The following is a 21690-nucleotide window of genomic DNA, read 5'->3' on the forward strand; positions in this document are numbered from 1 at the left end:
CAAAGGCAAGTCAAGGATACAATGCTTGCCACCCAGATGACAGTTAACAATTTGACTTGCAAGGTTACCCATGTCCTTGGGCCTTCTGTACACATACAATCTACTGGGTATGGCAGTTCAGAATGCGGCATCGCCGAACCATACCAGAAAGGCAACCCAAATACCGACTTAAAGATATTATTTGCAGATGGGGTTACCGAGTTTCTGGACGTTCATTCCGAAGAACCTTCGGAGCGTGTATTATCCGCTGTAAGAACCATTGGCTAGATCTCACCTTTGTCTACTCACCCCTGCCTTTAGTGGGAGCTTGCAACTGGAGATCATTACGAGCCAGTCTTGACGACCCGCCATGGCTTATGGAGGTACCGTCTTGGTGATGTCGTCGTCATTAAAGGCTTTGCACCAGATGATGGATTGCCTATTATCAATTACCTTCACAGGCGAGAGTGAGTTGCAATGTCATCGATTTTAGACTTAGTGGCTAAAATACCAAGTGGCTCACTTGGACTGGCATTTGGAACAACGTGTACAGAGTCGCAATTGACGAATGCGATCGTTTCTGCTGCTGAACAATGCATCCAAATCCATAGACTTCACTGTCGTGGGCGACGAGCGAGAGATGCCTATTACATATGGGTACTTGGTAGAAATTGTGGGAGAAATAGGTTCGTACATGCCTCAGAACTCTTTCACAAGACTGCACTAATTAATATCCACAGGAAAGGACGCGAGAATGGTGGCACAGCAGGCTTTTGAAGACCTCATGTCCGCAAACCATGAATATCGCCTTGCTTTTTGGCAAGGCAGGTCAAGAAAGCCAACCATTCGGCTCGTGGAGAAAGGTACCTTCTCAGAATATCGCAGGCAGAGAAGCGACAAGACGAACGTCTCGATTAGTCAGGTGAAGGTTCCCGTCGTCCTATCTGATCCAACATATACGGAGTGGCTCTTGAAGAGAGTCGTAATGGAGCTATAGAAGAGGTATGGTCTCAGGCATAAGTACATAAAACTCACTACATCTGTCACGAGATTGAGGGAACCCATATTATATGCTGTCAGTCAGAAAAGACCACTCCAATGTATGTAAGGGAACATACGGAGAATCTCGATGCTGATTGTGAGAGTTAGCTGATTAGCATAACACCAACCGCTCAGTCCTCCAAACATCCATAGCATATAATATTACATGGTAGCGCACCTAAGATATGTTCAAGTCAGCACAATTTGCCAATCACACCTATAACGCGAGTTACACACACTGAGATACAGGACGGTCATCAGGGACCAGCGTTGCCTCTGTCGCAAATTAATTATGTTTTCACATTATTCTTCCGATGTGCGACTCTGCTCACCCATACCAGTTCGACCTGTAAAACCTTTCTCAGCGAGACCACTGCTCCGGTAATCACATCAACTCTACCTCTTGTCCGAACGTCAGCACTGGAAATATCATAAGGATATCAGCGGTTCTTCAACACTATCTTGTTCACCCCAATCATACATCACCCCAGCAGAGGCGGCAACTGCGAAACCGCAGCCAAGGTTAGATCGACACGTCACCGTCATCATTCAGTAGGCACTCCACGAACCTATAAAATAGCTGCTAACACAACTTGCATTGATGACCGGCCACCAAGTTGGATTATTTGAGACTAGTGTCATACTGCTAGAAGATGGATGTGAGGGAACGGTGAAGTTGGTGGACATACGACCAGGGCTATTGTGACCGAAATGAGAGCCACAGGAATGACACCCGTTCCTGCCTTGGCTGACCAACGTAAAGATTGTCGCGTGAAGTCAAGTATGTAGGGCAAGTGCCATCAGCAGTCCATCAATCTCACACAGGCCGCAGCGCGATGCGATCATCACAAAAGCCTACAGGCTCAGATTTCGATGATCATCAGCAGTACGTCTCGCTGGCCCATATTCATTTGATATCTGATGTAACATGTTTAAAATCAGCATGTCGTCATGTCCCATGGGGCACTTCACGTAGCTCCGTGTATAATTCCTGTCCTACTCACCTAGTACAACTTCTTGCTAGCTTCATCCCTAATCTCCCTCGCATCAGCGCTCCAGAATTGATAGGCTTGTGATCATACACGCAGGCAAGGCGAGTGGCGCGTCAAACATCTCAACACCTCAAATTTGTGTATTCCAATTTCCAAGGGAATCGTACCATCTGATTCCGTCTCCAGCTTCTTCTATGGTAGTGCAGGTAATGTGGGGCTACTCAGCAGTCGTTGGGCTGCTGAACACTAGCCTGGTTCGTACATTGTTTATATTACCGGCGCTGGGTTGATATATCGACTGGCAGGCTGTTGAACGACTTAATTAGTTGACATGAGGTAGTGTGGACCCCGGGTGAGAAAATGGATGCGAGCGAGACACCAGAAATTTCGAGCGTTAGAGGATGCGGTCACCGGTGAGAGGGAGACTACTAGCAGTTGACGAGGAAGAGAAACAAGTACTTGCGTAGTGTGCATGTATCTCTCTCTCCTCCTCAAAGCCCAGAGGTTGCACTAGGTAGATGGCGGAATATGGTGCTTGCGGTTTATGATTTGGCTCAGGTGCGGTAAATGCCGAGCACGCCATGCCCCGGCTCTCTTCCTGGGTCAGTTCTTGGGTGCTCGTGCTTCGCACCTAGAACGGTCAAAGTTGTGTCAACGATTGTTAATCGTGCAAAGTTGAAGCAGCCCACTTACCCATGGACCATCAACAGAGACCAACCGAAAGGTACTTAGTCCTCCAGGAATTTTGAAATTTGCTCATCGAGGCCCTCAGCGTCAAACCCAGATGTCACACCGGCGGGACTAAATAGCATCGCAGTTACCCTCTTGGCTGATAATATTGAATGGTGAGTCCGTGTCATGACTGACTCGTTCAGCGCTTCCCGTAAACTCCAGCATCATTCACCAGCCTAAAACAGACAGCTCCCTTCCGACACGTCACGTTATGTGCCGCCGGCATCCATAAAAGGTGTCGATGGTTCATTTTCTCGTAGGAGTAGGCGGTGGAAGTTGCGCACGGTCGGAGATCATCGATGATCGATCAGGCCCCAGGACTCATTATAATATAGTAATAGAATATCGTAGCGGCGCGAGCGCCAATCCCCGACTCGGCCGACACTGAATTGTAATTATGAAGGGCGCCGGTTTTCGATTCTCCCTTTGCCATATTCCTTCATCCTTGCACACTATGGTCTCCTTGCTATCATGTCTCAGATTCCTTGTCCTGGGTGAGCGAATCTAGGCTTCTGGCCCATTTTCAGAAAAAGTTTCACTTTTCACGCGCACATGAAAATAGTCGTCCGTTGTGAGGTCGTGAATTAGGAAATAAGTTCACGCGCACATTTGCATACAGGTGCCTGGCCGTTTGGAGCTGACAGAACCCTCCCTACTTCGTAGAGTCGGGGAACGTCAACCGGTTGGATACATGGATCTGGTGAAAAGCCTGTGATACCTTTTCTGAATCTATTAGTTCCTCATTTCCCTCATCGCTATCGTCATAGAACTGATGCATCGATCGTGCTCTACTTGTCTCCGAAGTCTTCCTAGAGATATTCTCGCATTCGAATCAAGTAACATATAGGAACAGGACTCGGAGGTTGACAATATCATCGCGAAATGCCCTTGCAGCGCTTGCAAGTATGTACATGCAAAACCTTCCATGAACCTGCAATGGATTTGCTTTGGGCTAACGTGGAGACAATGCTACCACTGTTAGGTTGCGTGACCAGGCTGTATCCAATCATATATTATGATCAATACAAGACACTTGAGGTCAGTCATGCTTCCTTTCAGTTTGTTCATTAGCTCATCGAGCATGTAGTCGCCGTGGTACTGGATTTCTTGGAAAGGAGTCGAACCATTATCTGAGCACGAAGCCCGTCAGTTTTTGCATCATGCCGCCCGTGTGCGCTCACTGCGAATATCATTTGAATGCCCTGTTCACCTTCCCTCAGTCCTTTTCGCTAAGACAGGCATGTACCCGAGATTGCTGTCATTAACCTGTGAAACTGGGCATTCGGATTGCAGATACTTGTTGTCCCCTACGCTGCGCCGTTTGTCAGTGTCGGCTCTTTATTCAGATATAATATCTATCATGCCCCGTTGCGCTGCTTCGGAGGAATTATCCGTCGTGCCCGAATACGAGAATACACCAAACGAGCCGTCAATTCTAGCGGAAACTGCCCGTTCATGCAAGCGGCTCAAACATCTGTGTTGTCTGCCGCTTGAATGGGCAGCATGGAGCCACCTCTCTAACCTCCTCACCCTTCTCAAAGTGTGTATCAGCGAGCACGGAGACGACCCACTTTTCCCGTTGGGCCAGCACAATCTCAGTTTCACAGGTTTCGCGAATATCACGGATCTTTGTTTCGAGGTATAATCTGCGGCATATATGATCACAATCATGGAACACTCAGAATTCCTATCCCTAAAAGAGTTCGACACCATCCTATCCTTTGATTACATCAACGATCCCACAGTCAACTCTTTGACGGTAGTCAGACAATTCCTTTGCTTCGCGCAGCTGCGAACCCTGCGGGTCCATCTCCATAATTTCCCCATATATCTTGACAACGACATTCTCCTGGAAGCCATGTCAAGTTGGCCGCACATCCAAATCTAGATTTAACGGGTAAACGACATCTTGCTATACCTACCATAACATTCTGTGGATTATTCGCAGCGTTTCTTCTATGTCCTCACTTGCATACCCTGCGCCTATTAATGGATGCTATGAACACTGACATTGATCATACAGCCAAGTCATCCCAACATACCTCTTTACGGAAATTAGACTTGACTTCCTCTTCCGTAGTGGATGTGGAAGCTGTCGCTTGCATCATTCATCCACGCTCCCTTTAGTGGACAAAGTTACCTCAGCATTCTACGAGTCCCCTCAGGTCTGGTAGGAGGTCGACAGGCATATTCAGTCTTTTAGAGCTCTTGCCCCCATATTACAGAACCAGCCTCGAAGACATCAGTTCTAGATATAGCAGTTGTCCTGCAGTTGATGCCATACCTTCGTGCCCTGCCATTGTAGTTGTCGTTTTTTTACTGTGGTTGCAGATTGCAATTTTTTCTCCCTGATGGTCCAACTGCTGAGTGGTATTGCTTTCCGTGGCACATGTCTGTTATTTGCATACCGCGTAAATTGCCATCGTCGAAATAGGGCAAGCCAAACCGCTGCCTAATGAACGTTCGCCATCAGCCTCTGGGCTTACTGTCACGAAACAAACGATGCCGAGTGAGAAGATAGAGAATGCCAGTGAGTTAGCAAAATGATAATAAATCAGTGCCGAAGGTAGGAAGAAAATGAGGTTATACATGTCATGTACATATCAGTATCGTGTTTGAGATTTATTTATTCGCGCTCAATACACCGATTTTCTATTGCATTCATGCAAAAACGTACGCAAGTCAAGTAACATGAATGTCTTTTGTCAATGCCACAGAATTCATGCTAATGTTATTCAAGAATCTGGTGAAGGCAGCAGGGATATTTGTACGGTCACGAAGGAAGCATATTGATCAACTCTGCAACGACCTGCATATCATACGATCAACCACTGTACCAATGCAAAAACGTAAAAACAACTCACTGTCGCGACATACTCAGTCTACCAAGCTCATGAGGAGAGGCTTACTGGCAGGACGTGGCGTGTAATTCCGTTTCTAAGAGAAGCTATTTATACAAGGCACAAAGGGTGAGTTATGGGGTTTAATCCCGGATACAAAGCAGACAACTCATACTCACATCCGGCTTACAAGTAAGACCCCAGCAGCAGTCCCTTCCGTTGCCGTCGTGGTTACAAACCCAGTCTTTAGGCAGGCAATTCCAGTAGGAAGTCGACTCAGAAGTGTCAGCACTGACAGAGATAGATGTTGTCAGAGCAGCGACAACAGCGAGGAGGAATGAGAAACGCATGGCTTGTACTAGGTAATATGGGATGCGCCAAGGGGGATCTCGAATAATAGTTATGATACTGGTAGTAGGAAGACGGCTTCCTTTATATACTAGAAAGAAAGAAAAGTTTTTTTTTGCGAAGTACTCAGCAGTTTCATCAGCATGGTATCAAACATATGGCGAATTATACCAAACATATGATACTCCTGGCGGACTTCAGGGAGACTCCAGTATAGGCAGAACCACAGGGTCGGCGGATAAACAATCCAGACAATGGTCAGTAATTGAAATTACCGTATAATAAAAAAAACAATCCAGAACACGTGAAGTGCAAACATATGAACTCCAACACAACCTAGTAAGTAGTGATGGAGATGCACCTTGTATCATATAGAGACAGAACGACTATATTCCTTCTACTTTGTCTGCTTAGGCCAACCAATATCTCCGCCGTTATCAGCACCCCCGGCTCAGCGGATTTGTGTTGCACACGGACAAGCGGTGTAACGGAATTTTTCGAAGAACAGGCTGCGATGACCTCGGACGTTGCTCCTTTGAAGACCGCTCGGTTCCTAATCTCCTTAACCATCGTCGTTTAGTCCAGGGCAGGCCAAGGTGGAGAATGGACGTCGACTCTCATCGATTTCGTTGTCGTTATGCACGGCTGGAAACTCCCAGCACGATTCTCCCAGATTTGAGAGCCGATTTATGCCAAGTGTTGGTCGCGGTTCGTTGCGGGACAGGAAGAGTGTGCAGGAAGACGTGACCGATGATTAATGACCGGAGGCCGGAACACATTCATGCAAAAGCATATCGGTGAGTTGCTATGATTAGGTGCGACCGTTTCTTGCGTGGCGCTGGTGGAGGTAAACGGAGTACGGAATGAAAGGTTAGCATGGTATAAGAGATGCAAATCACTTCTTGTCTGGACGATCACAAACAATGGTGTCATGACGAGACATTACAATCTGTACGAAAAAAAATCATCGAACAGCAACATGAACGAGATCCGACGACTTACGTGTGCACAACCCTATGTCGTTTTAGCACCCACGGATTGACAAATAGTACTGTTGTTGGCAATACTGCGCCATAGTGTGAGGATCAGGTCCAGAACGACTTGTTGCGAAATAAGACATAAGGCTATCAAGCTAAGTCTATTTATTTATAGATCGCCTGTAGGCCGTACAAATACGGCAACATACGGGACCTTTATGCCCGTACCCCCGTACCGTCAACTCAAGGCCTAAACAGCCAACGGTATGGGTATCGTGGCCATATTACGGCCCAATAAACTCCCGTCGTACAGCGTACGGCGAACAGCCCTATTCGCGTCTGCTTGTACCTTATCACCACAACTTCAGCACAAACCCATTGCTCTTCGAGTCTTCAGCACATCTTTCAAAATCATCCTCTGTGCACCCTTGAATCTTACTTCAATGTTCATCGATGTTCAATTCCTCATCAAACGTATGCACTGTTCTTTTGGCATGGTTTTCGAGTGAACCTGTATATTTTGACTCCAGCACAGCTGCACCACTTAGCTATGCGGTGGAATAGACACCCAAAGCACGACTGAGATGACTCCATCCACGTGGGATACTAGTACTTACTTTGTCCTAAGAATTCAACTCCCGAAATTTTAGTGCAAGTACCTGCACCTGCACAATGATAGTAATAGGTTGATTGTTTTGCTTTTATTGAGACGATGTTATTGTTCGTGCAACGATGGACTTGTTTTTACTTTGATTTAGTTTATGTGGATGGGCTGCTGACTCGCTGATGTTGTTTAGATCATGGCCGGTCATGCCCGCCGCATGCCCGGTGCACCATGGACGTCGGAGGACACAATGGCGAAGCTGAGTGTCCTCGACACTAGCCCCTTCTTCTTTCTGAACGATCTTCAAAGACATGCACGTACACGTACTTCGAGAATCGATTTTGGCTGAATAAACTGGTTTTCTCGCGCATTCATGCAAAGACGGATGCAAGGCGAGTAACATGACCGTCTTGTGTCAATGCCACAGAATTCATGCTAATGTTATTCAAGAGTCTGATCGAGGCAGCAGGGATATTAATTTTGTACAGAAGTAAGTGCATTTATCAACTCCGCGACGATCTGCATATCGTGCGATCAACCACTGTACCAACGCGAAAACATAACCACGACTCACTGTCGCGACATGCTCAGCCTGCTAAGCTCGTCAGGAAAGAATTACTTTTGGCAGTACTTGTAGTCTTCCATGAGAGGCTATTGGTACAAGGCGCAAAGGGTGAGTCGAATCTCGAATGCAAAACGGACAACTCATACTCACACCCGTCTTACAAGTAAGACCCCAGCAACAGCCAAATGAGTTGCTGTTGTCGCAAACGAAGTTTTTATCCAGGCAATCCCAGTAAGGTGAGCCAGCAGACTCAGCACTGACAGTGATAGATGTTATCAAAGCAGCAGCAACGGCGAGGAGGAATGAGAAATGCATGGCTTGTGCTAGGTAATATGGGATGCGCCGAGGGGGATCTCGAATAATAGTTCTGATACTGACAGTAGGAGGATGGCTTGCCTTTTTTATATCTAAGAGATAGTGTTTTTTGGGAGATACTCGGCAGTTTCATCAGCATGGTCGTGCTTGGCGGACTTCGGGGAAACTTCAGGGGGACTCGAGTACAGGCAGAACCACAGGGTCGGCGGATCTATTGGCTGCTTAGACTAACTTGAACATCGGAAATAACTCGATTTTCAGACGGGCATAAACGGTCGGTTGTGATGACTATATCGGGTCTCCGCCGGTACCAGCACCCTGGTTCACCGGATTTGTGTTGCACATCGGGCAAGCGACACGATGGAACCTTTGAAGAATAGACTGAGATCACCTCAGACGCCTTCTCCTTTGAAGACGGCTCTGTTAAAGTCAGAGCTTTGGCATGAATACCATGTTCATTTTCCTATTCTTCTTGACCGTCGCCGCCTATTTCAGACGAAGCAAAAGTGGAGAGTGGTCATCGACTCTAATCAGTATCGCTGCCTCTATGCACAGCCCAGAACTCCCAGGGCGGTTCTCTATTTGAGACCCAGAATAGGATTGCAGGGTAGGGTGTGTACTAGAGCGTCAGGTCTTTCTTATCTCATACTGTCGTACTAGACGGGCTTGTCAGGACTCACCACAATATTGTTCTCGTTACTTTTGGGCTGCGTCAACAATCATGGCGGCTGAACATTATTGCGGTGCTAAATTTCGGTGAGATCATTCTGGTCATGCGTTAAGAATTATGCGAAATGTGCCGTGGTCGTCGCAATGAGAGGCTGCGATTTGCTTGCGTCCGGTACGCGGTCGCGTCACCGATTAGCTACGGGGCTTGACCCATGGGCCAGATCCGAAAGTCGGGGACTGACGCTCTGTGAATACCATGTAGCACCGTGCTTGCTGTTGTTTCAGGAAGCGGCGGATTCGTGATTATCTCCCCTACACAGATCTGATTTTTTCTGGGACGATGTTGCATGATGTCATATGCATCCAGCCAAGAGTAGTCAGGACCCTGAAAATCACCATATCTCGCACTTGTGGGGCATTTTAGCACAACGCCAACTGATAGCCTTCTAAACATACACGGTATATAATAGCCCAAGATAGCGCACCTAGGATGTTTCGAGTCAGCATGACTTATCAAGCACACTTATAACGCAAGCTACATACACCTGAGACAGATAAAAGTCACTGAGGGAACCCGCGTTGCCTCTGTAGCGAATTTATTGAAATTCATCTCTGCTCACCCAGACCAACTGGACCTGCAAAAACTTTCTCGGCGAGACTGGCTGCTCCGATAATCGCACCAACCTACCTCTTTTCCGAATGTCGTACATCACCGCAGCAGAGGAAGCAACCTGCGAAATCCGTAGCCAAGGTTAGATTCAGGACACATCATCAGCATCTGGTTGGCTCTCCACGAACCTACAAAATAGCTGTCAATACGATATGAACTAACGGACGGCCACCAACTGGGATTTTTTGAGAGGTCATAGTTAGAAGATGGGTGTGAGGGAGCGGTGAAGTTGTACCAATATTGGAGACTGTTATTAGATTCCAGCTTGAAATCCTGGAGCAGTTACTGCACGTTAAAATCCTGAGGCACCTGTTGTCGAAGTTCGTGAAGCACCTTTAGATTGTCTTAGCATCGCGGCTGCCACAAGGTGGCTGGTTCGCCAAGCGTAGTTTACAATGAAGGACCACACTGAAAGTCTGTAGACTATTGATGAGACAAGCTACCCAAATTCAAACCCAGTCAGCATAGAGTCCGATTACCTCCGCTGAAAGTTGTTTCCTTCCTCGAATGCCGAAACACAACTCTCGTTCGAAGTGCTGGGTGATGCTTGCAAGAATCAGGATTCAGTGATACCACATTAATGAACATGAACGAATGAGCAATATTATCAACACCAGCACCGCACAGCTCGCATCGGGCAACCTCCAGCATTGATCCACCGGTAGCCCCTACGGCCCCAGGCTAGTACTTAGCGTCTGCACTTTGACCTACAGCGGAGATGGCCCTTTTGATGGAACCTACGCCCTCCTTGGGAGAATGGCTAACGAACCGAAATCATCCATGTCCGTGTTGAACGGAACTCCCGCATGCCACCTGGCTGTGTCTTGCAACTAGACGAGCGCCCACTTATCCTTCAACCGATATCACGATTCACCACCATCCATCGAGTTTTCTATAGCACCGATCACCGACGAACACACTTATTACGCCAAAAATCATTTCACGATCTAAGCTTTTTGCAACTTTCCTGATTCACATATTGGTACGTCGGGTCTTGATATACCCACAATATGATTGCTAACTATGCTATTCAACCCAACCAGTGCATCCCCAAGTTTTTCCATTCCATCTCACAGCTTGCGACACCATTAGTCGATGAGTTACGATCGATGTCAGACCCCAATGTGTTATTCCCTCTCTCGCTTGCTGACTTGCATTCACAGTTTCTAGTGATTCTCGATCATTCGAAGGAGCTTGGGACAGGCTGTCCCAGGTCGCTGTCAAGGGCCCTTAGTATGACTCCCCCGAACGCCAGCCCCATCCAAAGTGTCTGGCAGGGACCCGCGTGAACCTTCTGGACTACATCCACGGATCACTAGACAACCGATAGAAGAGTCGACTCATTTGGCTGCACGGCACAGCAGGTGGCGGGAAGTCTGCTGCCGCGTTCACCGTAGCTGAAAGGATTAAATGTCTGAAAGTGACAGCAGACGAATACAGAGAAGCAGTTCGCAGGCACATTCTTTTTCTCGCGCAAGCACACCCAACGCTGCACGACTGGATATTTCTTTGCGACGGTTGCCTAGCAACTTGCCTGTAATTTTCCCAACGTCAAAAAGGACGTAAAAGAAATCATCGTCGAAAATCCTGCTCTCCTCAATCCCAACAAATCTCTTCGCGACCAGATGGAGGCGCCATTTTTGAGACCTCTGCGGAAGCTTCGATCCAGACTGCACGAATGTCCGCCTTTGGCGTTCGTTGTTGATGCTCTTGACGAGTGCATGTCCGAAGCCGAGGTTCCCGATCTCATCTCCCTCCTAGGCCGAGCTTTTCGTGAACCTGATCTACCCGTTATCCACATCCTGCTCACAAGCCGTTTGGAAGAGCCCATCCGTGACGCTATTCAACAAGAAGAGTTGCGCCGGTTGGTGTGCGAGATACCAGTGAAAAGGGAGGGTGTTGCCGCGGTCATATCGTTAGACGGCGCAGACGTTGACAACGACATCTATATCTTCCTGGAGTCATTCCTTCAGAAAGCTGCAAGGTCGATATCCCATTTTCCCGCAGCCAACGAGGGATGAACTTGCGCGGCTGGCGAGTCGAGCAGGGAGACGTTTCATCGTCGCGTCTATGATGATGGAGTTTATCGATGACGGATATCATGATCCTCGCGATCGACTTCAGCTCATGCTCGAGTTCACAAGCGAGCTGCTCCCAGGCACTGAGGTGTACACGTTATACGACCATATCCTCGCCACATGTACCAAGGCAGCACTGCCGTATCGGCACTTGTCCGTTGTTGCTGCCCTTGCAGACCCTCTCCCTATCTCAGAAATCTCGGAACTTCTTGACCTTAGTGAAGGCAGGGATGTCGAAACAGTACTGGTTCAGCTACGGTCTGTCATGAACATTCCTACCGACAGCAGTCTCCCCGTAAACATCTATCACTCGTCTGTTCGTGACTACGTTGCCGACCCTTCGAACTCCAGCCCCCCTGAGGTACAACATAACACACCAGCCCACTCTCTACTTGCTGAATCCTGTTTCCGTTTGATGATGTGCCATATTCCAGAGAGCACGGCGCTCCTGACTTTGCTCTCGGAAATGAAGAGTCTGAGCCGAGCCCACAGGCAAAGGCTAGCCCAGAAACAGAGCTGGACTGAGAGGCAGCGTACATGGGAGTGGTGTTGATTAGACTGTAATGGTAGGCATCTGTGTAGAATACTTACCGCATCTATTGCTGAGATCATCGGAACACTGCTTGTATGCCGCCAGTAAGAAGGACGAATGGCAGTGAATGTGAGAAGCCATACATATCATTGAAATGCTGATTGCGAGAGAACACGTAAGGTCTGCCGTCTTCTGCGTTTTATGAGCGACTGCAGGCGAATAAGTATGTGCTGCCACGTGCGCAACTTGAGGGACATGATAAAAATGATTGGCAAGTCGTGTTGATTCAAAAGCATCCCAGGCGCGCTATCTTGGAATGTTATTTATTGTGTATGTTCGGAGAAATAAGCAATTGGTGTTGTGCTAATCAGTCATCTCTCACGATCAGGACCCAGATGCTGCGTATGTCTCATATTCACCATGTTTGTTTTTTCTGACTGGCGGCATACAGTCAATATTCCAACAATCCCACTCACAGATGTAGTGAGTATTCTGCAGTAATACCTGCCATTCCTGTCTAATCAACTGCGCTCCCATGTAGGGGTGAGTGAGATTCTTGACCAGCTTGTTTGTTCAATATATTCACTACCATAGATGTGAGTTCGTTTCGAGTGTGATCCTCCGGCGAGGCTATGACTGATCACTAACTGGGCTTGTAATTGTTAGGCCTTATCGTGTACCTCATAAAAAATTGGACGAATAACACCATAAATGTAATACTGGACGGTGAGCGAACCAGCTGTAATACCTCAATGATACTGACTTGACCGAGACAAGTCATCATGATCACTCGGTTACATGCTATGTACCAGCGATCCAGAAAGGTCCTGATACTTCTCGGTGTCGTCTTCCTGATTGTCAATATCGCGATCATAGTGATCAGCGCAATAATAACGAACCGTACTATTTCAGGGGGTAAGCTTCGATTGAAAGACTTCAATGCATGAGGCTCATTGAATATCAGAGGAATTCATTCTCTCCGGCACCCATGAGTGCGCTATTAACTCTGAGTCAGATGCCGCGCGTCTGGCGTCCATGATTTGGATATTGGGCACTGTATGGGAGGTCTTCGCACTGTGTCTCGCTGTCTGGATTGCTGTAAAACACTTCCGAGAACTGCGACGACAATCGGCAGGAGGGGTTCTCGGAGACTGTTTCACGGTGTTGATGAAATCTCATGTGGGCTACTTTGCGAGGTGAGCCCATAATACGAATGACATTCTCTTCTACTGCTGACGTTCAGAACGTGCTAGCTTTGTTGCTGTTTCTTGCTTCGACCTCGGTTATGAGTTGTCGACGATGATAGCGGTATGCCAATATGTCACTGACCTCTGCATGCGAGCGCGGTTCACCATTTTTATAGGACCTATATTCCCTGGAAGTCCAGATTTATGCTGGGTTTCGTCAAATATTCATGGTTGTGCATTTGTTTGTGCTGGGACCACGTCTCATCCTTGTCGTTCGAGAATATCACGCTGAGCTTGTGGACGACTCAGACGCAGCAACTGCCATGACTTCAATTGCCTTCCAGGAGTGTGTGCATGTGTCAACTAGCAGTAGTGTGTAGCATGGGAAATGCTCGATGTAACTCATAGGGTTGCTCTGCATGGAGCAGGAGAATTGTGCCATGTCCCCAGTTTCGTCATGGTACTTATGTGAACTAGTTATTTGGTGTTCTGAAGTAGATTGAAATGAATACTATCAGGCCGACCGGTCATGGGGTCCATGCATGAGGCGATGTGTCTGTGAACTACTTATTATTTGGATCAGTTCTAGATTCAACTTTTACGTGACCATGTAGAAGTCTGACTACAGTACTTAATAATTGTCGCATGACGTCAAGTACACAGGGTGTTGCATTGTAGAGGTCATCGATCTAACAGGCCTATGCGTGATTCAATCATCGAACAAGCCCGCAATTTGAATTTCAATGATTACCAGCAGTGCCTCCGTCTCGCTTGCCCAGCCCGTGAAGCATAATAGCTGACCGAATGTCTCTCAACCTTACCAATGTTGCATTCTAATAAATCACTCGCCTGTGCTATCCTGATATCAATTAAAGACTATGACTCAGGATGTATCAGGCTGTGAAAATCGATGGATCACCCGCACATCAACTGTGCGTTTTGTAATGTTGCAAGAAGCCAGATGACGATCGATCCCTGGACCAAAGACATACGATGCGAAAGGCGGTACAGTGGATTCAGCATCTAGGGTTGTGCGGTATATATGCGACGCAATCCCTAGATGACAACAGAAATCAGGGGCCAGGGCACATGGGAGAAAAGAAGATTTCCATGTGCCTGTGCAAGGCTCCATGGACAATCAGGAAGACCGACTTGTTCTTCGAATAGTACAGGCTCGTTCATAAAACATCGACGGTCATACTTACAACGAACCCTTGGAAGCTCCTCGTCCCAGATGTCCAGATGGTACATTCTGTTAGCATGGCGTCAGACCTTCCAACACATGCCCCTCGACGCTCAATCCAATGCGCCATTTTCCTCCTTCCAAGACCTCGAGTTTGGTAGCCTCATGCGCACCCCCTCGCTCTTCTTCTGACCGGGTGATAGCGAAAAATATGATATGGGCCGTGCGACTCCGATGGTGCAAAACGCAATGGATTAAATCCAGGGACTTATTCCCGCTACATTAGAAATGTATTTATATAGATATCAAATACAGGTAATCCAAGCATCAGATACTTAACGTACCTCTGGAAACTGCTTCGGCACCAGTCCGTTGCTCTTCAGCTGCGCCTTTAATACATCTTTCAAATTTAAACCATATACTCTACGCAGCCTCTGAAATTTATTTCATCTTATGCCTCACATCAAGCCACGTGTGTACAAGCGTCGTGCGGGCATTGTCACCTGGGCCAAACAGCGCAGTCATGCTCGCGTCTAGGAGAGGATGCGCTAGCGACGTCAGACAGCACCGAAAAGGAGGGTGACTTTCAAGTGAAAATGTAATGAGTGCGAGTACGAGCTGTAGAAGGTTAGCACTGTGATTGGCGACCAGCATTCAGATATAGATTCTGACCAAACCTTGTAGACTACGCCCTGGGTTCTACTATCAGTGGACACAAACATCCAAGACTATGATATGTACCCGATTTTCCAAGGCAATCATCATCCGGTTCCGTCTCTAGGTTCATCGATGGTAGCGCGGGTATCGTGAAGCCAGTCAACAGTCGTTGGGCTGTTGAACATTAACACCACCTCGGTTCGTCCACCGTTTAGATCACTCCTGGGCGAGAAATCCTTGCAGGCTGTTGAATTACTTGAAAGTTGATTGGTTTGCTATGTATCAGCGGTATGCCAATCAGGGCGAACAGTGGGTTGGGATGGCGGGCCCCTGGTGAGAGAAAGAATGGATGTAAGCGACAAACCAGGGATTTCGAACGTTAGAGAATGCGGTGAGACGGAGACTACTATCGGTCGAGGAGGAAGAGAAATAAGTACTTGCGTGGTATGCATGTACTACATCTCTCGCTTCCTCGTCAAAGCCCAGAAGCTGCACTAGCTAGGTCACCGTGTGGGGTTTGAAATGGGTTTTTATAATAGAGTCGTTGAAATTGCCATAGAAATGCGGTTGCAATTGGCTCGCAATATCATTGAAAAATATTGAAAAATAGCGAGAAAGTGTGCAAATCAATTTCAAGAACAGCTGATTGTGACATCTTTCACGGCCTTCGAAATTGAATATCACCAGTTTCTCAAAATCCTCCTCGAGCCTCGAGATACCTCTTGCTTTTTGCTAACTCACCATTCTCAGAAACACTGCATGCGCGTTCTCTAGACTCTGGATGTCTTCCTGACCGCCCTTTGAAATCAATGAACGTTCATTCAGGACTATCTAAAGCTATCATAACCTTGAGTAAAGACGCTTCCATATAAATACAATCGAGACTCTTTGATCGTCAAGTTATCCGAGCTCTACAACCTCGTCCACACCTGTAGTGGTCACCCAATTCAAGCGCAGGCGGGAATCAGAGTGCGTCAGACGAAAGTACTGGATAATTATCAAAAGCTTTTTCTTCTCGTGTATTTCTGTTAACAAGACGATTCCAGCTAGATCTGGAATCCAGATAACATCGTACCGCTGAGACTGGCCATTTTGCAACATCTGCTTGTTCTCGGTCGGTGGTGATTCATTGCCAGTACTTTGTCAACTCATCTCCTGTTTCAGTGTTCAATGATAAGAAGGAATTCAAACAGAAGGATGCTGGTATGTTATCGTTGTATTTAAAGCCAAAGACTCGACGTCGACGAGTATCGCAGCCATTACTTCGATATAGTTTGACAACGAAAAACTTGAACTGGACCTCGACCGACTGGAGAAGACAGAGGGTGCCAAATCAATCTATCTACAGGTGGTTCAGCGACACAGATGTCAAAATTGTAGGTGTGCTCGAGTCCATTCGCCAAGATCATGTTCGACGTCCTGCCTCAGATTTTCGTCGGGCACAAGACTCACATAGAAGACTAGACCTGCGAAATTCTGTCAAGGCGGGGTGTCCTGTCAATGAATGCGTTCCTGCGTGGAGAATACATCATGGACGAAGAGCTGCAAGGTCTAGTTGCGAGCGAGATTCAGTATCGTATTGTTACGAAGCAGCTCCAACAAGGTATGTAAGCACGCCCAACGTCTGCCTTCCTCACTCATGAATATACTAGTTAAGAGGACCTTCTACAACAAGACTGCGTTCTATTCCCAGGAGATGATCGTGTGCGGATATCACTTGATGCCGAATTTACGATGGTGCGCGAAGATAACGGGACAGCTGGTCCCGCATTGGCATTGACCATCCTTTTGACCAGCTGACATCGGATGATATGTTCACACTCTTCGAAGGCATGGTATTTTAGAAATCAAGCTTCAGACTCAGTTCGAACAAGAGCCTTCAAGTGGGTTACGGACGTCGTTCAATTCCACCTCGTCGAAGCTGTTCCCAAGTTCATGAATGATTCTCACCAGCAAGGCATTTCTACGCCACTAATAGACTGTCGTTAGTAAATTCATACACGGCTGTGTAGCCTGTGTTATCCTGGTGCCAAATCGTGTAGATCTTGTGCCATTCTGACTGCACAAAGTGAGTCAGAAGACCTGCCTCTGATGTGCTCCGCTCACCTCACATCTCCAGTGGATGCCGACATCCTGAAGCCAAACACCGGTTACCTCACAGTCGAGCACCGCAAAGGCACCCCAAGGCAGCAGTCTGGTGTGATCTCGCCAGCCCATTCTGATGTTGAGCCCGTCTCGGAGGGCGAAGAAGACGAGGAGATTGACATTGACTGGGCGCCTTCTAAAGGCGAAGACTAGCGCACTGGGCTGCCACACGAGGACGTCTCAGCGGGGGTAGCAGCACTCCTGAAGTGGTGTGTGATAAATAGACACCATTATTGAAGGACTGTGTTGATCGACCCGCAAGGTCTGCCGTCTTCTGTGTTTTATGAGGGACTGCAGGCGAATAAGAATGCGTTTTTGCGTGTGGAACTCGAGGGACATGGGAGGCTGCGGGTTTGGATGAGGGCTTGTGGGGGACCCTGAGGAGAAATGTTTGCTGGTGAGAGACTGGACCGCGCTGTCGGCCCAGCGGATTGCATTCCCTGTCCATATTGAGCCCAGGTCGTTTGCTCATGTATACCGCACTAGAAATGGCTTAGCTTTTCAGTGCTCGCTACGACGTTATTAAACTTCGTGGATGCAGATGATCCTCGAGGTCTGATCAGCGCTGCTACTTTAGGATTCGATGCTGGAATTTTACAACCTTCACATCGTATTGTTCGTTTCCATCAAGAGAATATCACGAACGTGTTATTCAAAGGGACCTTGGAGGCGACGCTTGCGAGGCTCATCAAGAATATCACCATCAACGTTTTATCTGCACGTTTCTAAGAACAAAGAGTCGGCTTTCCTTGTTCGGTCATGAAGCCGTACAGAGCCAAAGTTCCTTTTCTGACATGTCCCGGGCGTTAACTTGTAATTTCATCAGATATCAATCACGCATTATTGATCAGGATGTGCGAGGCTGCGACAAGCGATGCATCGATTGCGCGATGCATTGTCGAGTGCAGTGCTGTTGTATCAGATGTGTTTACTATTTTGGTTTGTCGGTATTCGATAATCAATCCAACATCTCGCTGTCTTTCAAGTGGTCAGCGAAAATTACTAATCATGCATGCGCGCCCCTCAGACATTCGCTTACTAGGTTAGTTTCTCCCTTGCCTTCACTCCCAGCAGATCTCATCCCAATCGTCAAACACACTGCTCAAGTATCTAACCAGGCATGTTGGATCGCTCATACCAATGCATGAGAGGTATGATACATTTTTGCTCTTACGATAACTAATCTAACTTTGTCTTTGTGACGTGACCAGGCAGAGAGCGAAAAGATGCGCATGAGGCGATCGATCGCTGGATCGAGGCCTTGGCAGGAGAAAAGCGGTGTGAGGCGTGTGTGGTGTTGGCAACCCGGATGGGAGAGAAGAGTTATTTCGGGAGCTGTGTGTGGCGTTTATCCACGATTTTCTTAATCTCTGACATTGCTGATCACTGATGTCTGATGGCCCGCCGACAGAATGTGACATTGTCAGGAGACCTCGGATGAACTACGCTCCGTGGGCCGAACCAATGAAGCGGAGGCATTGTCGATGTTCATCGAAGTGTGAGATGGCAGGCTTTTTCAATAATTGCATCAAAGGGGGAGTCAGTCAATGCAGAGGCCCTAGAATGAACTAAAGCTGATGCATCTGTTGGTCGTGAAATTGCATAGCACTGTTCGTGATTTCGCCCCCTTTATGCCAATGCAGCAATGCTCCTCATACGAAAATGCTCACTCCGATCTGTCATAGCAGGAACAGTTATCACCCCTACGATGCTCACTTTGGCAATAAGAACGCTGGATTTTGGTATATCTAGGACGAATGTCATTGCCATACGTCGACCAAGTTCGCTGCTTCCTCATACCCATCCTCCGACAATATGCCTCCAGTCTCAAATGATCCCAGTTGGTGGCCATTCATCAATGCGAGTAGGATTTCCAGCTATTTTGTAGGTACGTGGAGCCTGTCGGATGATGATGGTGATGTGTTGTTCTAACCTTGGCTGCATTTCGCAGTTGCCGCCTTTGCTGGGGTGATGTATGATTGGGGTAAGCAAGATAAGTATCTAGGAACCGCTGATATCCTTATGGTAGTATTTCCAGCATTGACATTCGGGAAAGAGGTAGGCTGATGCCATTACCGGAGCAGCCATATCGCTGAGACAGGTTTTACAGGTCGAACTGATATGGGTGAGCACCGTCCCACGTCAGAACAACAACATTAACTTCGAATAATTGGCGGCAGAGGCAACGCTGGTCCCTCGTGACTTTTCTCTATGTCAGTGTATGTAGCTTGCGTTATAAAAATGATTGGCAAGTCGTGTTGATTCAAAAGCATCCCAGGCGCGCTATCTTGGAATGTTATTTATTGTGTATGTTCGGAGAAATAAGCAATTGGTGTTGTGCTAATCAGTCACTGTCTCTCACAATCAGGACCCAGATGCTGCGTATGTCTCATATTCACCATGTTTGTTTTTTCTAACTGGCGGCATACAGTCAATGTTCCAACAATCCCACTCACAGGTGTAGTGAGTATTCTGCAGTAATACCTGCCATTCCTGTCTAATCAACTGCACTCCCATGTAGGGGTGAGTGAGATTCTTGACCAGCTTGTTTGTTCAATATATATATATTCACTACCATAGATGTGAGTTCGTTTCGAGTGTGATCCTCCGGCGAGGTTGTGACTGATCACTAACTGGGCTTGTAATTGTCAGGCCTTATCTTGTACTTCACACAAAATTGGACAAATAGCACCATAACTGTAATACTGGACGGTGAGCGAACCAGCTGTAATACCTCAATGATACTGACTTGACCGAGACAAGTCATCATGATCATTCGGTTACATGCCATGTACCAGCGATCCAGAAAGGTCCTGATACTTCTCGGTGTCGTCTTCCTGATTGTCAATATCGCGAACATAGCGATGAGCGCAATAATAACGAACCATACTATTTCAGGGGGTAAGCTTCGATTGAAAGACTTCAATGCATGAGGCTCATTGAATATCAGAGGAGCTCATTTTCTCCGGCACCTATCAGTGCAACATTAACTCTGAGTCAGATGCCGCGCGTCTGGCGTCCATGACTTGGATACTGGGCACTGTATGGGAGGTCCTTGCACTGTGTCTCGCCGTCTGGATTGCTGTAAAACACTTCCGAGAACTGCGACGACAATCGGCAGGAGGGATTCTCGGAGACTGTTTCACGGTGTTGATGAAATCTCATGTGGGCTACTTTGCGAGGTGAGCCTATAATACGAATGACATTCTCTTCTACTGCTGACGTTCAGAACGTGCTAGCTTTGTTGCTGTTTCTTGCTTCGAGCTCGGTTTTGAGTTGCCGACGATGCCAGCGGTATGCCAATATGTCACTGACCTCTGCATGCGAGCGCGGTTCATCATTTTTATAGGACACATATTCCCTGGAAGTCCAGATTTATGCTGGGTTTCTTCAAATATTTATGGCTGTGCAGTTGCTTGTGCTGGGACCACGTCTCATCCTTGACGTTCGAGAATATCACGCTAAGCTCGTGGACGACTCAGATGCAGCAACTGCCATGACTTCAATTGCCTTCCAGGAGCGTGTGCATGTGTCAACTAGCAGTGATGTGTAGCACAGGAAATGCTCGATGTCACTGTAAGGATTGCATATCCTCTACGCACCGATCACGCTTCAAAACGAAGACGACGTCCTTCCGTTACTCTTTGCATCCGAGTCACGCAGATACAGTCTTTTCCATTTTGATTTCCTTTTATGATCTTACCTTGTGCTCAGACTCCATGATCCCCTTGCCTTGACCGCTTCATTTTACTTTCACCATATGCTCCTTATGCTCATTCTGGCCTAGTCAAGTGTTCGAAAATGTATATATACCGCCCATGTACATTCATACCTACATAAAAATCGAGCAGAATCCCATACGCTGATTTCCCGCTCCAAGCACGACTGAAAAGCCTCACAGAAAGTCTCCGTCTCAAACGTTTACCTACTCATCTCAATTACCTTTGCACTCGTCTCGTATCTACTTCGTCCCCGCCGAACTCATACCCAACCTTACATCACTTATAGGGTTGCTCTGCATGGAGCGGGAGAATTGTGCCATGTCCCCAGTTTCATCGTGGTGCTTATGTGAACTAGTTATTTGGTATCCTGAAGTATTATTGTTCGGATCAGTTCTAGGTCCAACTTTTACGTTACCATGTAGGAGTCTGACTACAGTGCTTAATAATTGTCGCA

General features: G+C 47.3%; 6 protein-coding genes across 6 annotated transcripts; 5 read left to right on the forward strand and 1 right to left on the reverse strand.

Moving 5' to 3' along the window:
• EDB91DRAFT_1177560 (GH3 auxin-responsive promoter) lies at positions 1-514 on the forward strand. Its single transcript, XM_041320410.1, has 2 exons — positions 1-249; positions 301-514. The coding sequence occupies exons 1-2, from the start codon at positions 22-24 to the stop codon at positions 448-450; spliced, it is 378 nt and encodes a 125-aa protein (XP_041169005.1). The 5' UTR covers positions 1-21; the 3' UTR covers positions 451-514.
• EDB91DRAFT_1177563 (uncharacterized protein) lies at positions 480-1297 on the forward strand. Its single transcript, XM_041320411.1, has 4 exons — positions 480-623; positions 678-1019; positions 1098-1198; positions 1258-1297. Exon 2 carries the CDS (start codon positions 734-736, stop codon positions 974-976), a length of 243 nt encoding a protein of 80 aa, XP_041169006.1. The 5' UTR covers positions 480-623; positions 678-733; the 3' UTR covers positions 977-1019; positions 1098-1198; positions 1258-1297.
• A 4160-nt stretch (positions 1298-5457) lies between these two features.
• On the reverse strand, positions 5458-5951 carry EDB91DRAFT_1177582 (uncharacterized protein). Its single transcript, XM_041320412.1, has 3 exons — positions 5764-5951; positions 5609-5691; positions 5458-5553 (listed from the first exon to the last, which is right to left on the reverse strand). The coding sequence occupies exons 1-2, from the start codon at positions 5932-5934 to the stop codon at positions 5650-5652; spliced, it is 213 nt and encodes a 70-aa protein (XP_041169007.1). The 5' UTR covers positions 5935-5951; the 3' UTR covers positions 5458-5553; positions 5609-5649.
• Positions 5952-12730: 6779 nt separating this feature from the next.
• Positions 12731-14090, forward strand: EDB91DRAFT_1351627 (uncharacterized protein). The gene is made up of 7 exons (XM_041326140.1): positions 12731-12744; positions 12794-12825; positions 13005-13068; positions 13120-13257; positions 13307-13538; positions 13596-13650; positions 13706-14090. The coding sequence occupies exons 1-7, from the start codon at positions 12738-12740 to the stop codon at positions 13907-13909; spliced, it is 732 nt and encodes a 243-aa protein (XP_041169008.1). The 5' UTR covers positions 12731-12737; the 3' UTR covers positions 13910-14090.
• A 3159-nt stretch (positions 14091-17249) lies between these two features.
• EDB91DRAFT_1177636 (uncharacterized protein) lies at positions 17250-17690 on the forward strand. The gene is made up of 3 exons (XM_041320413.1): positions 17250-17304; positions 17358-17437; positions 17489-17690. Coding segments are annotated over exons 2-3 (180 nt in total). The 5' UTR covers positions 17250-17304; positions 17358-17436; the 3' UTR covers positions 17668-17690.
• A 1401-nt stretch (positions 17691-19091) lies between these two features.
• Positions 19092-21394, forward strand: EDB91DRAFT_325091 (uncharacterized protein). The gene is made up of 11 exons (XM_041326862.1): positions 19092-19124; positions 19200-19402; positions 19466-19498; positions 19553-19572; positions 19625-19639; positions 19695-19737; positions 20167-20226; positions 20278-20415; positions 20465-20696; positions 20754-20808; positions 20864-21394. Exons 2-11 carry the CDS (start codon positions 19330-19332, stop codon positions 21065-21067), a joined length of 873 nt encoding a protein of 290 aa, XP_041169010.1. The 5' UTR covers positions 19092-19124; positions 19200-19329; the 3' UTR covers positions 21068-21394.
• The last annotated feature ends 296 nt before the right edge of the window (positions 21395-21690 follow it).

This window comes from Suillus paluster, assembly GCF_016628075.1.
Source record: "Suillus paluster strain FC165 chromosome Unknown EDB91scaffold_226, whole genome shotgun sequence".
Taxonomy (NCBI): domain Eukaryota; kingdom Fungi; phylum Basidiomycota; class Agaricomycetes; order Boletales; family Suillaceae; genus Suillus; species Suillus paluster.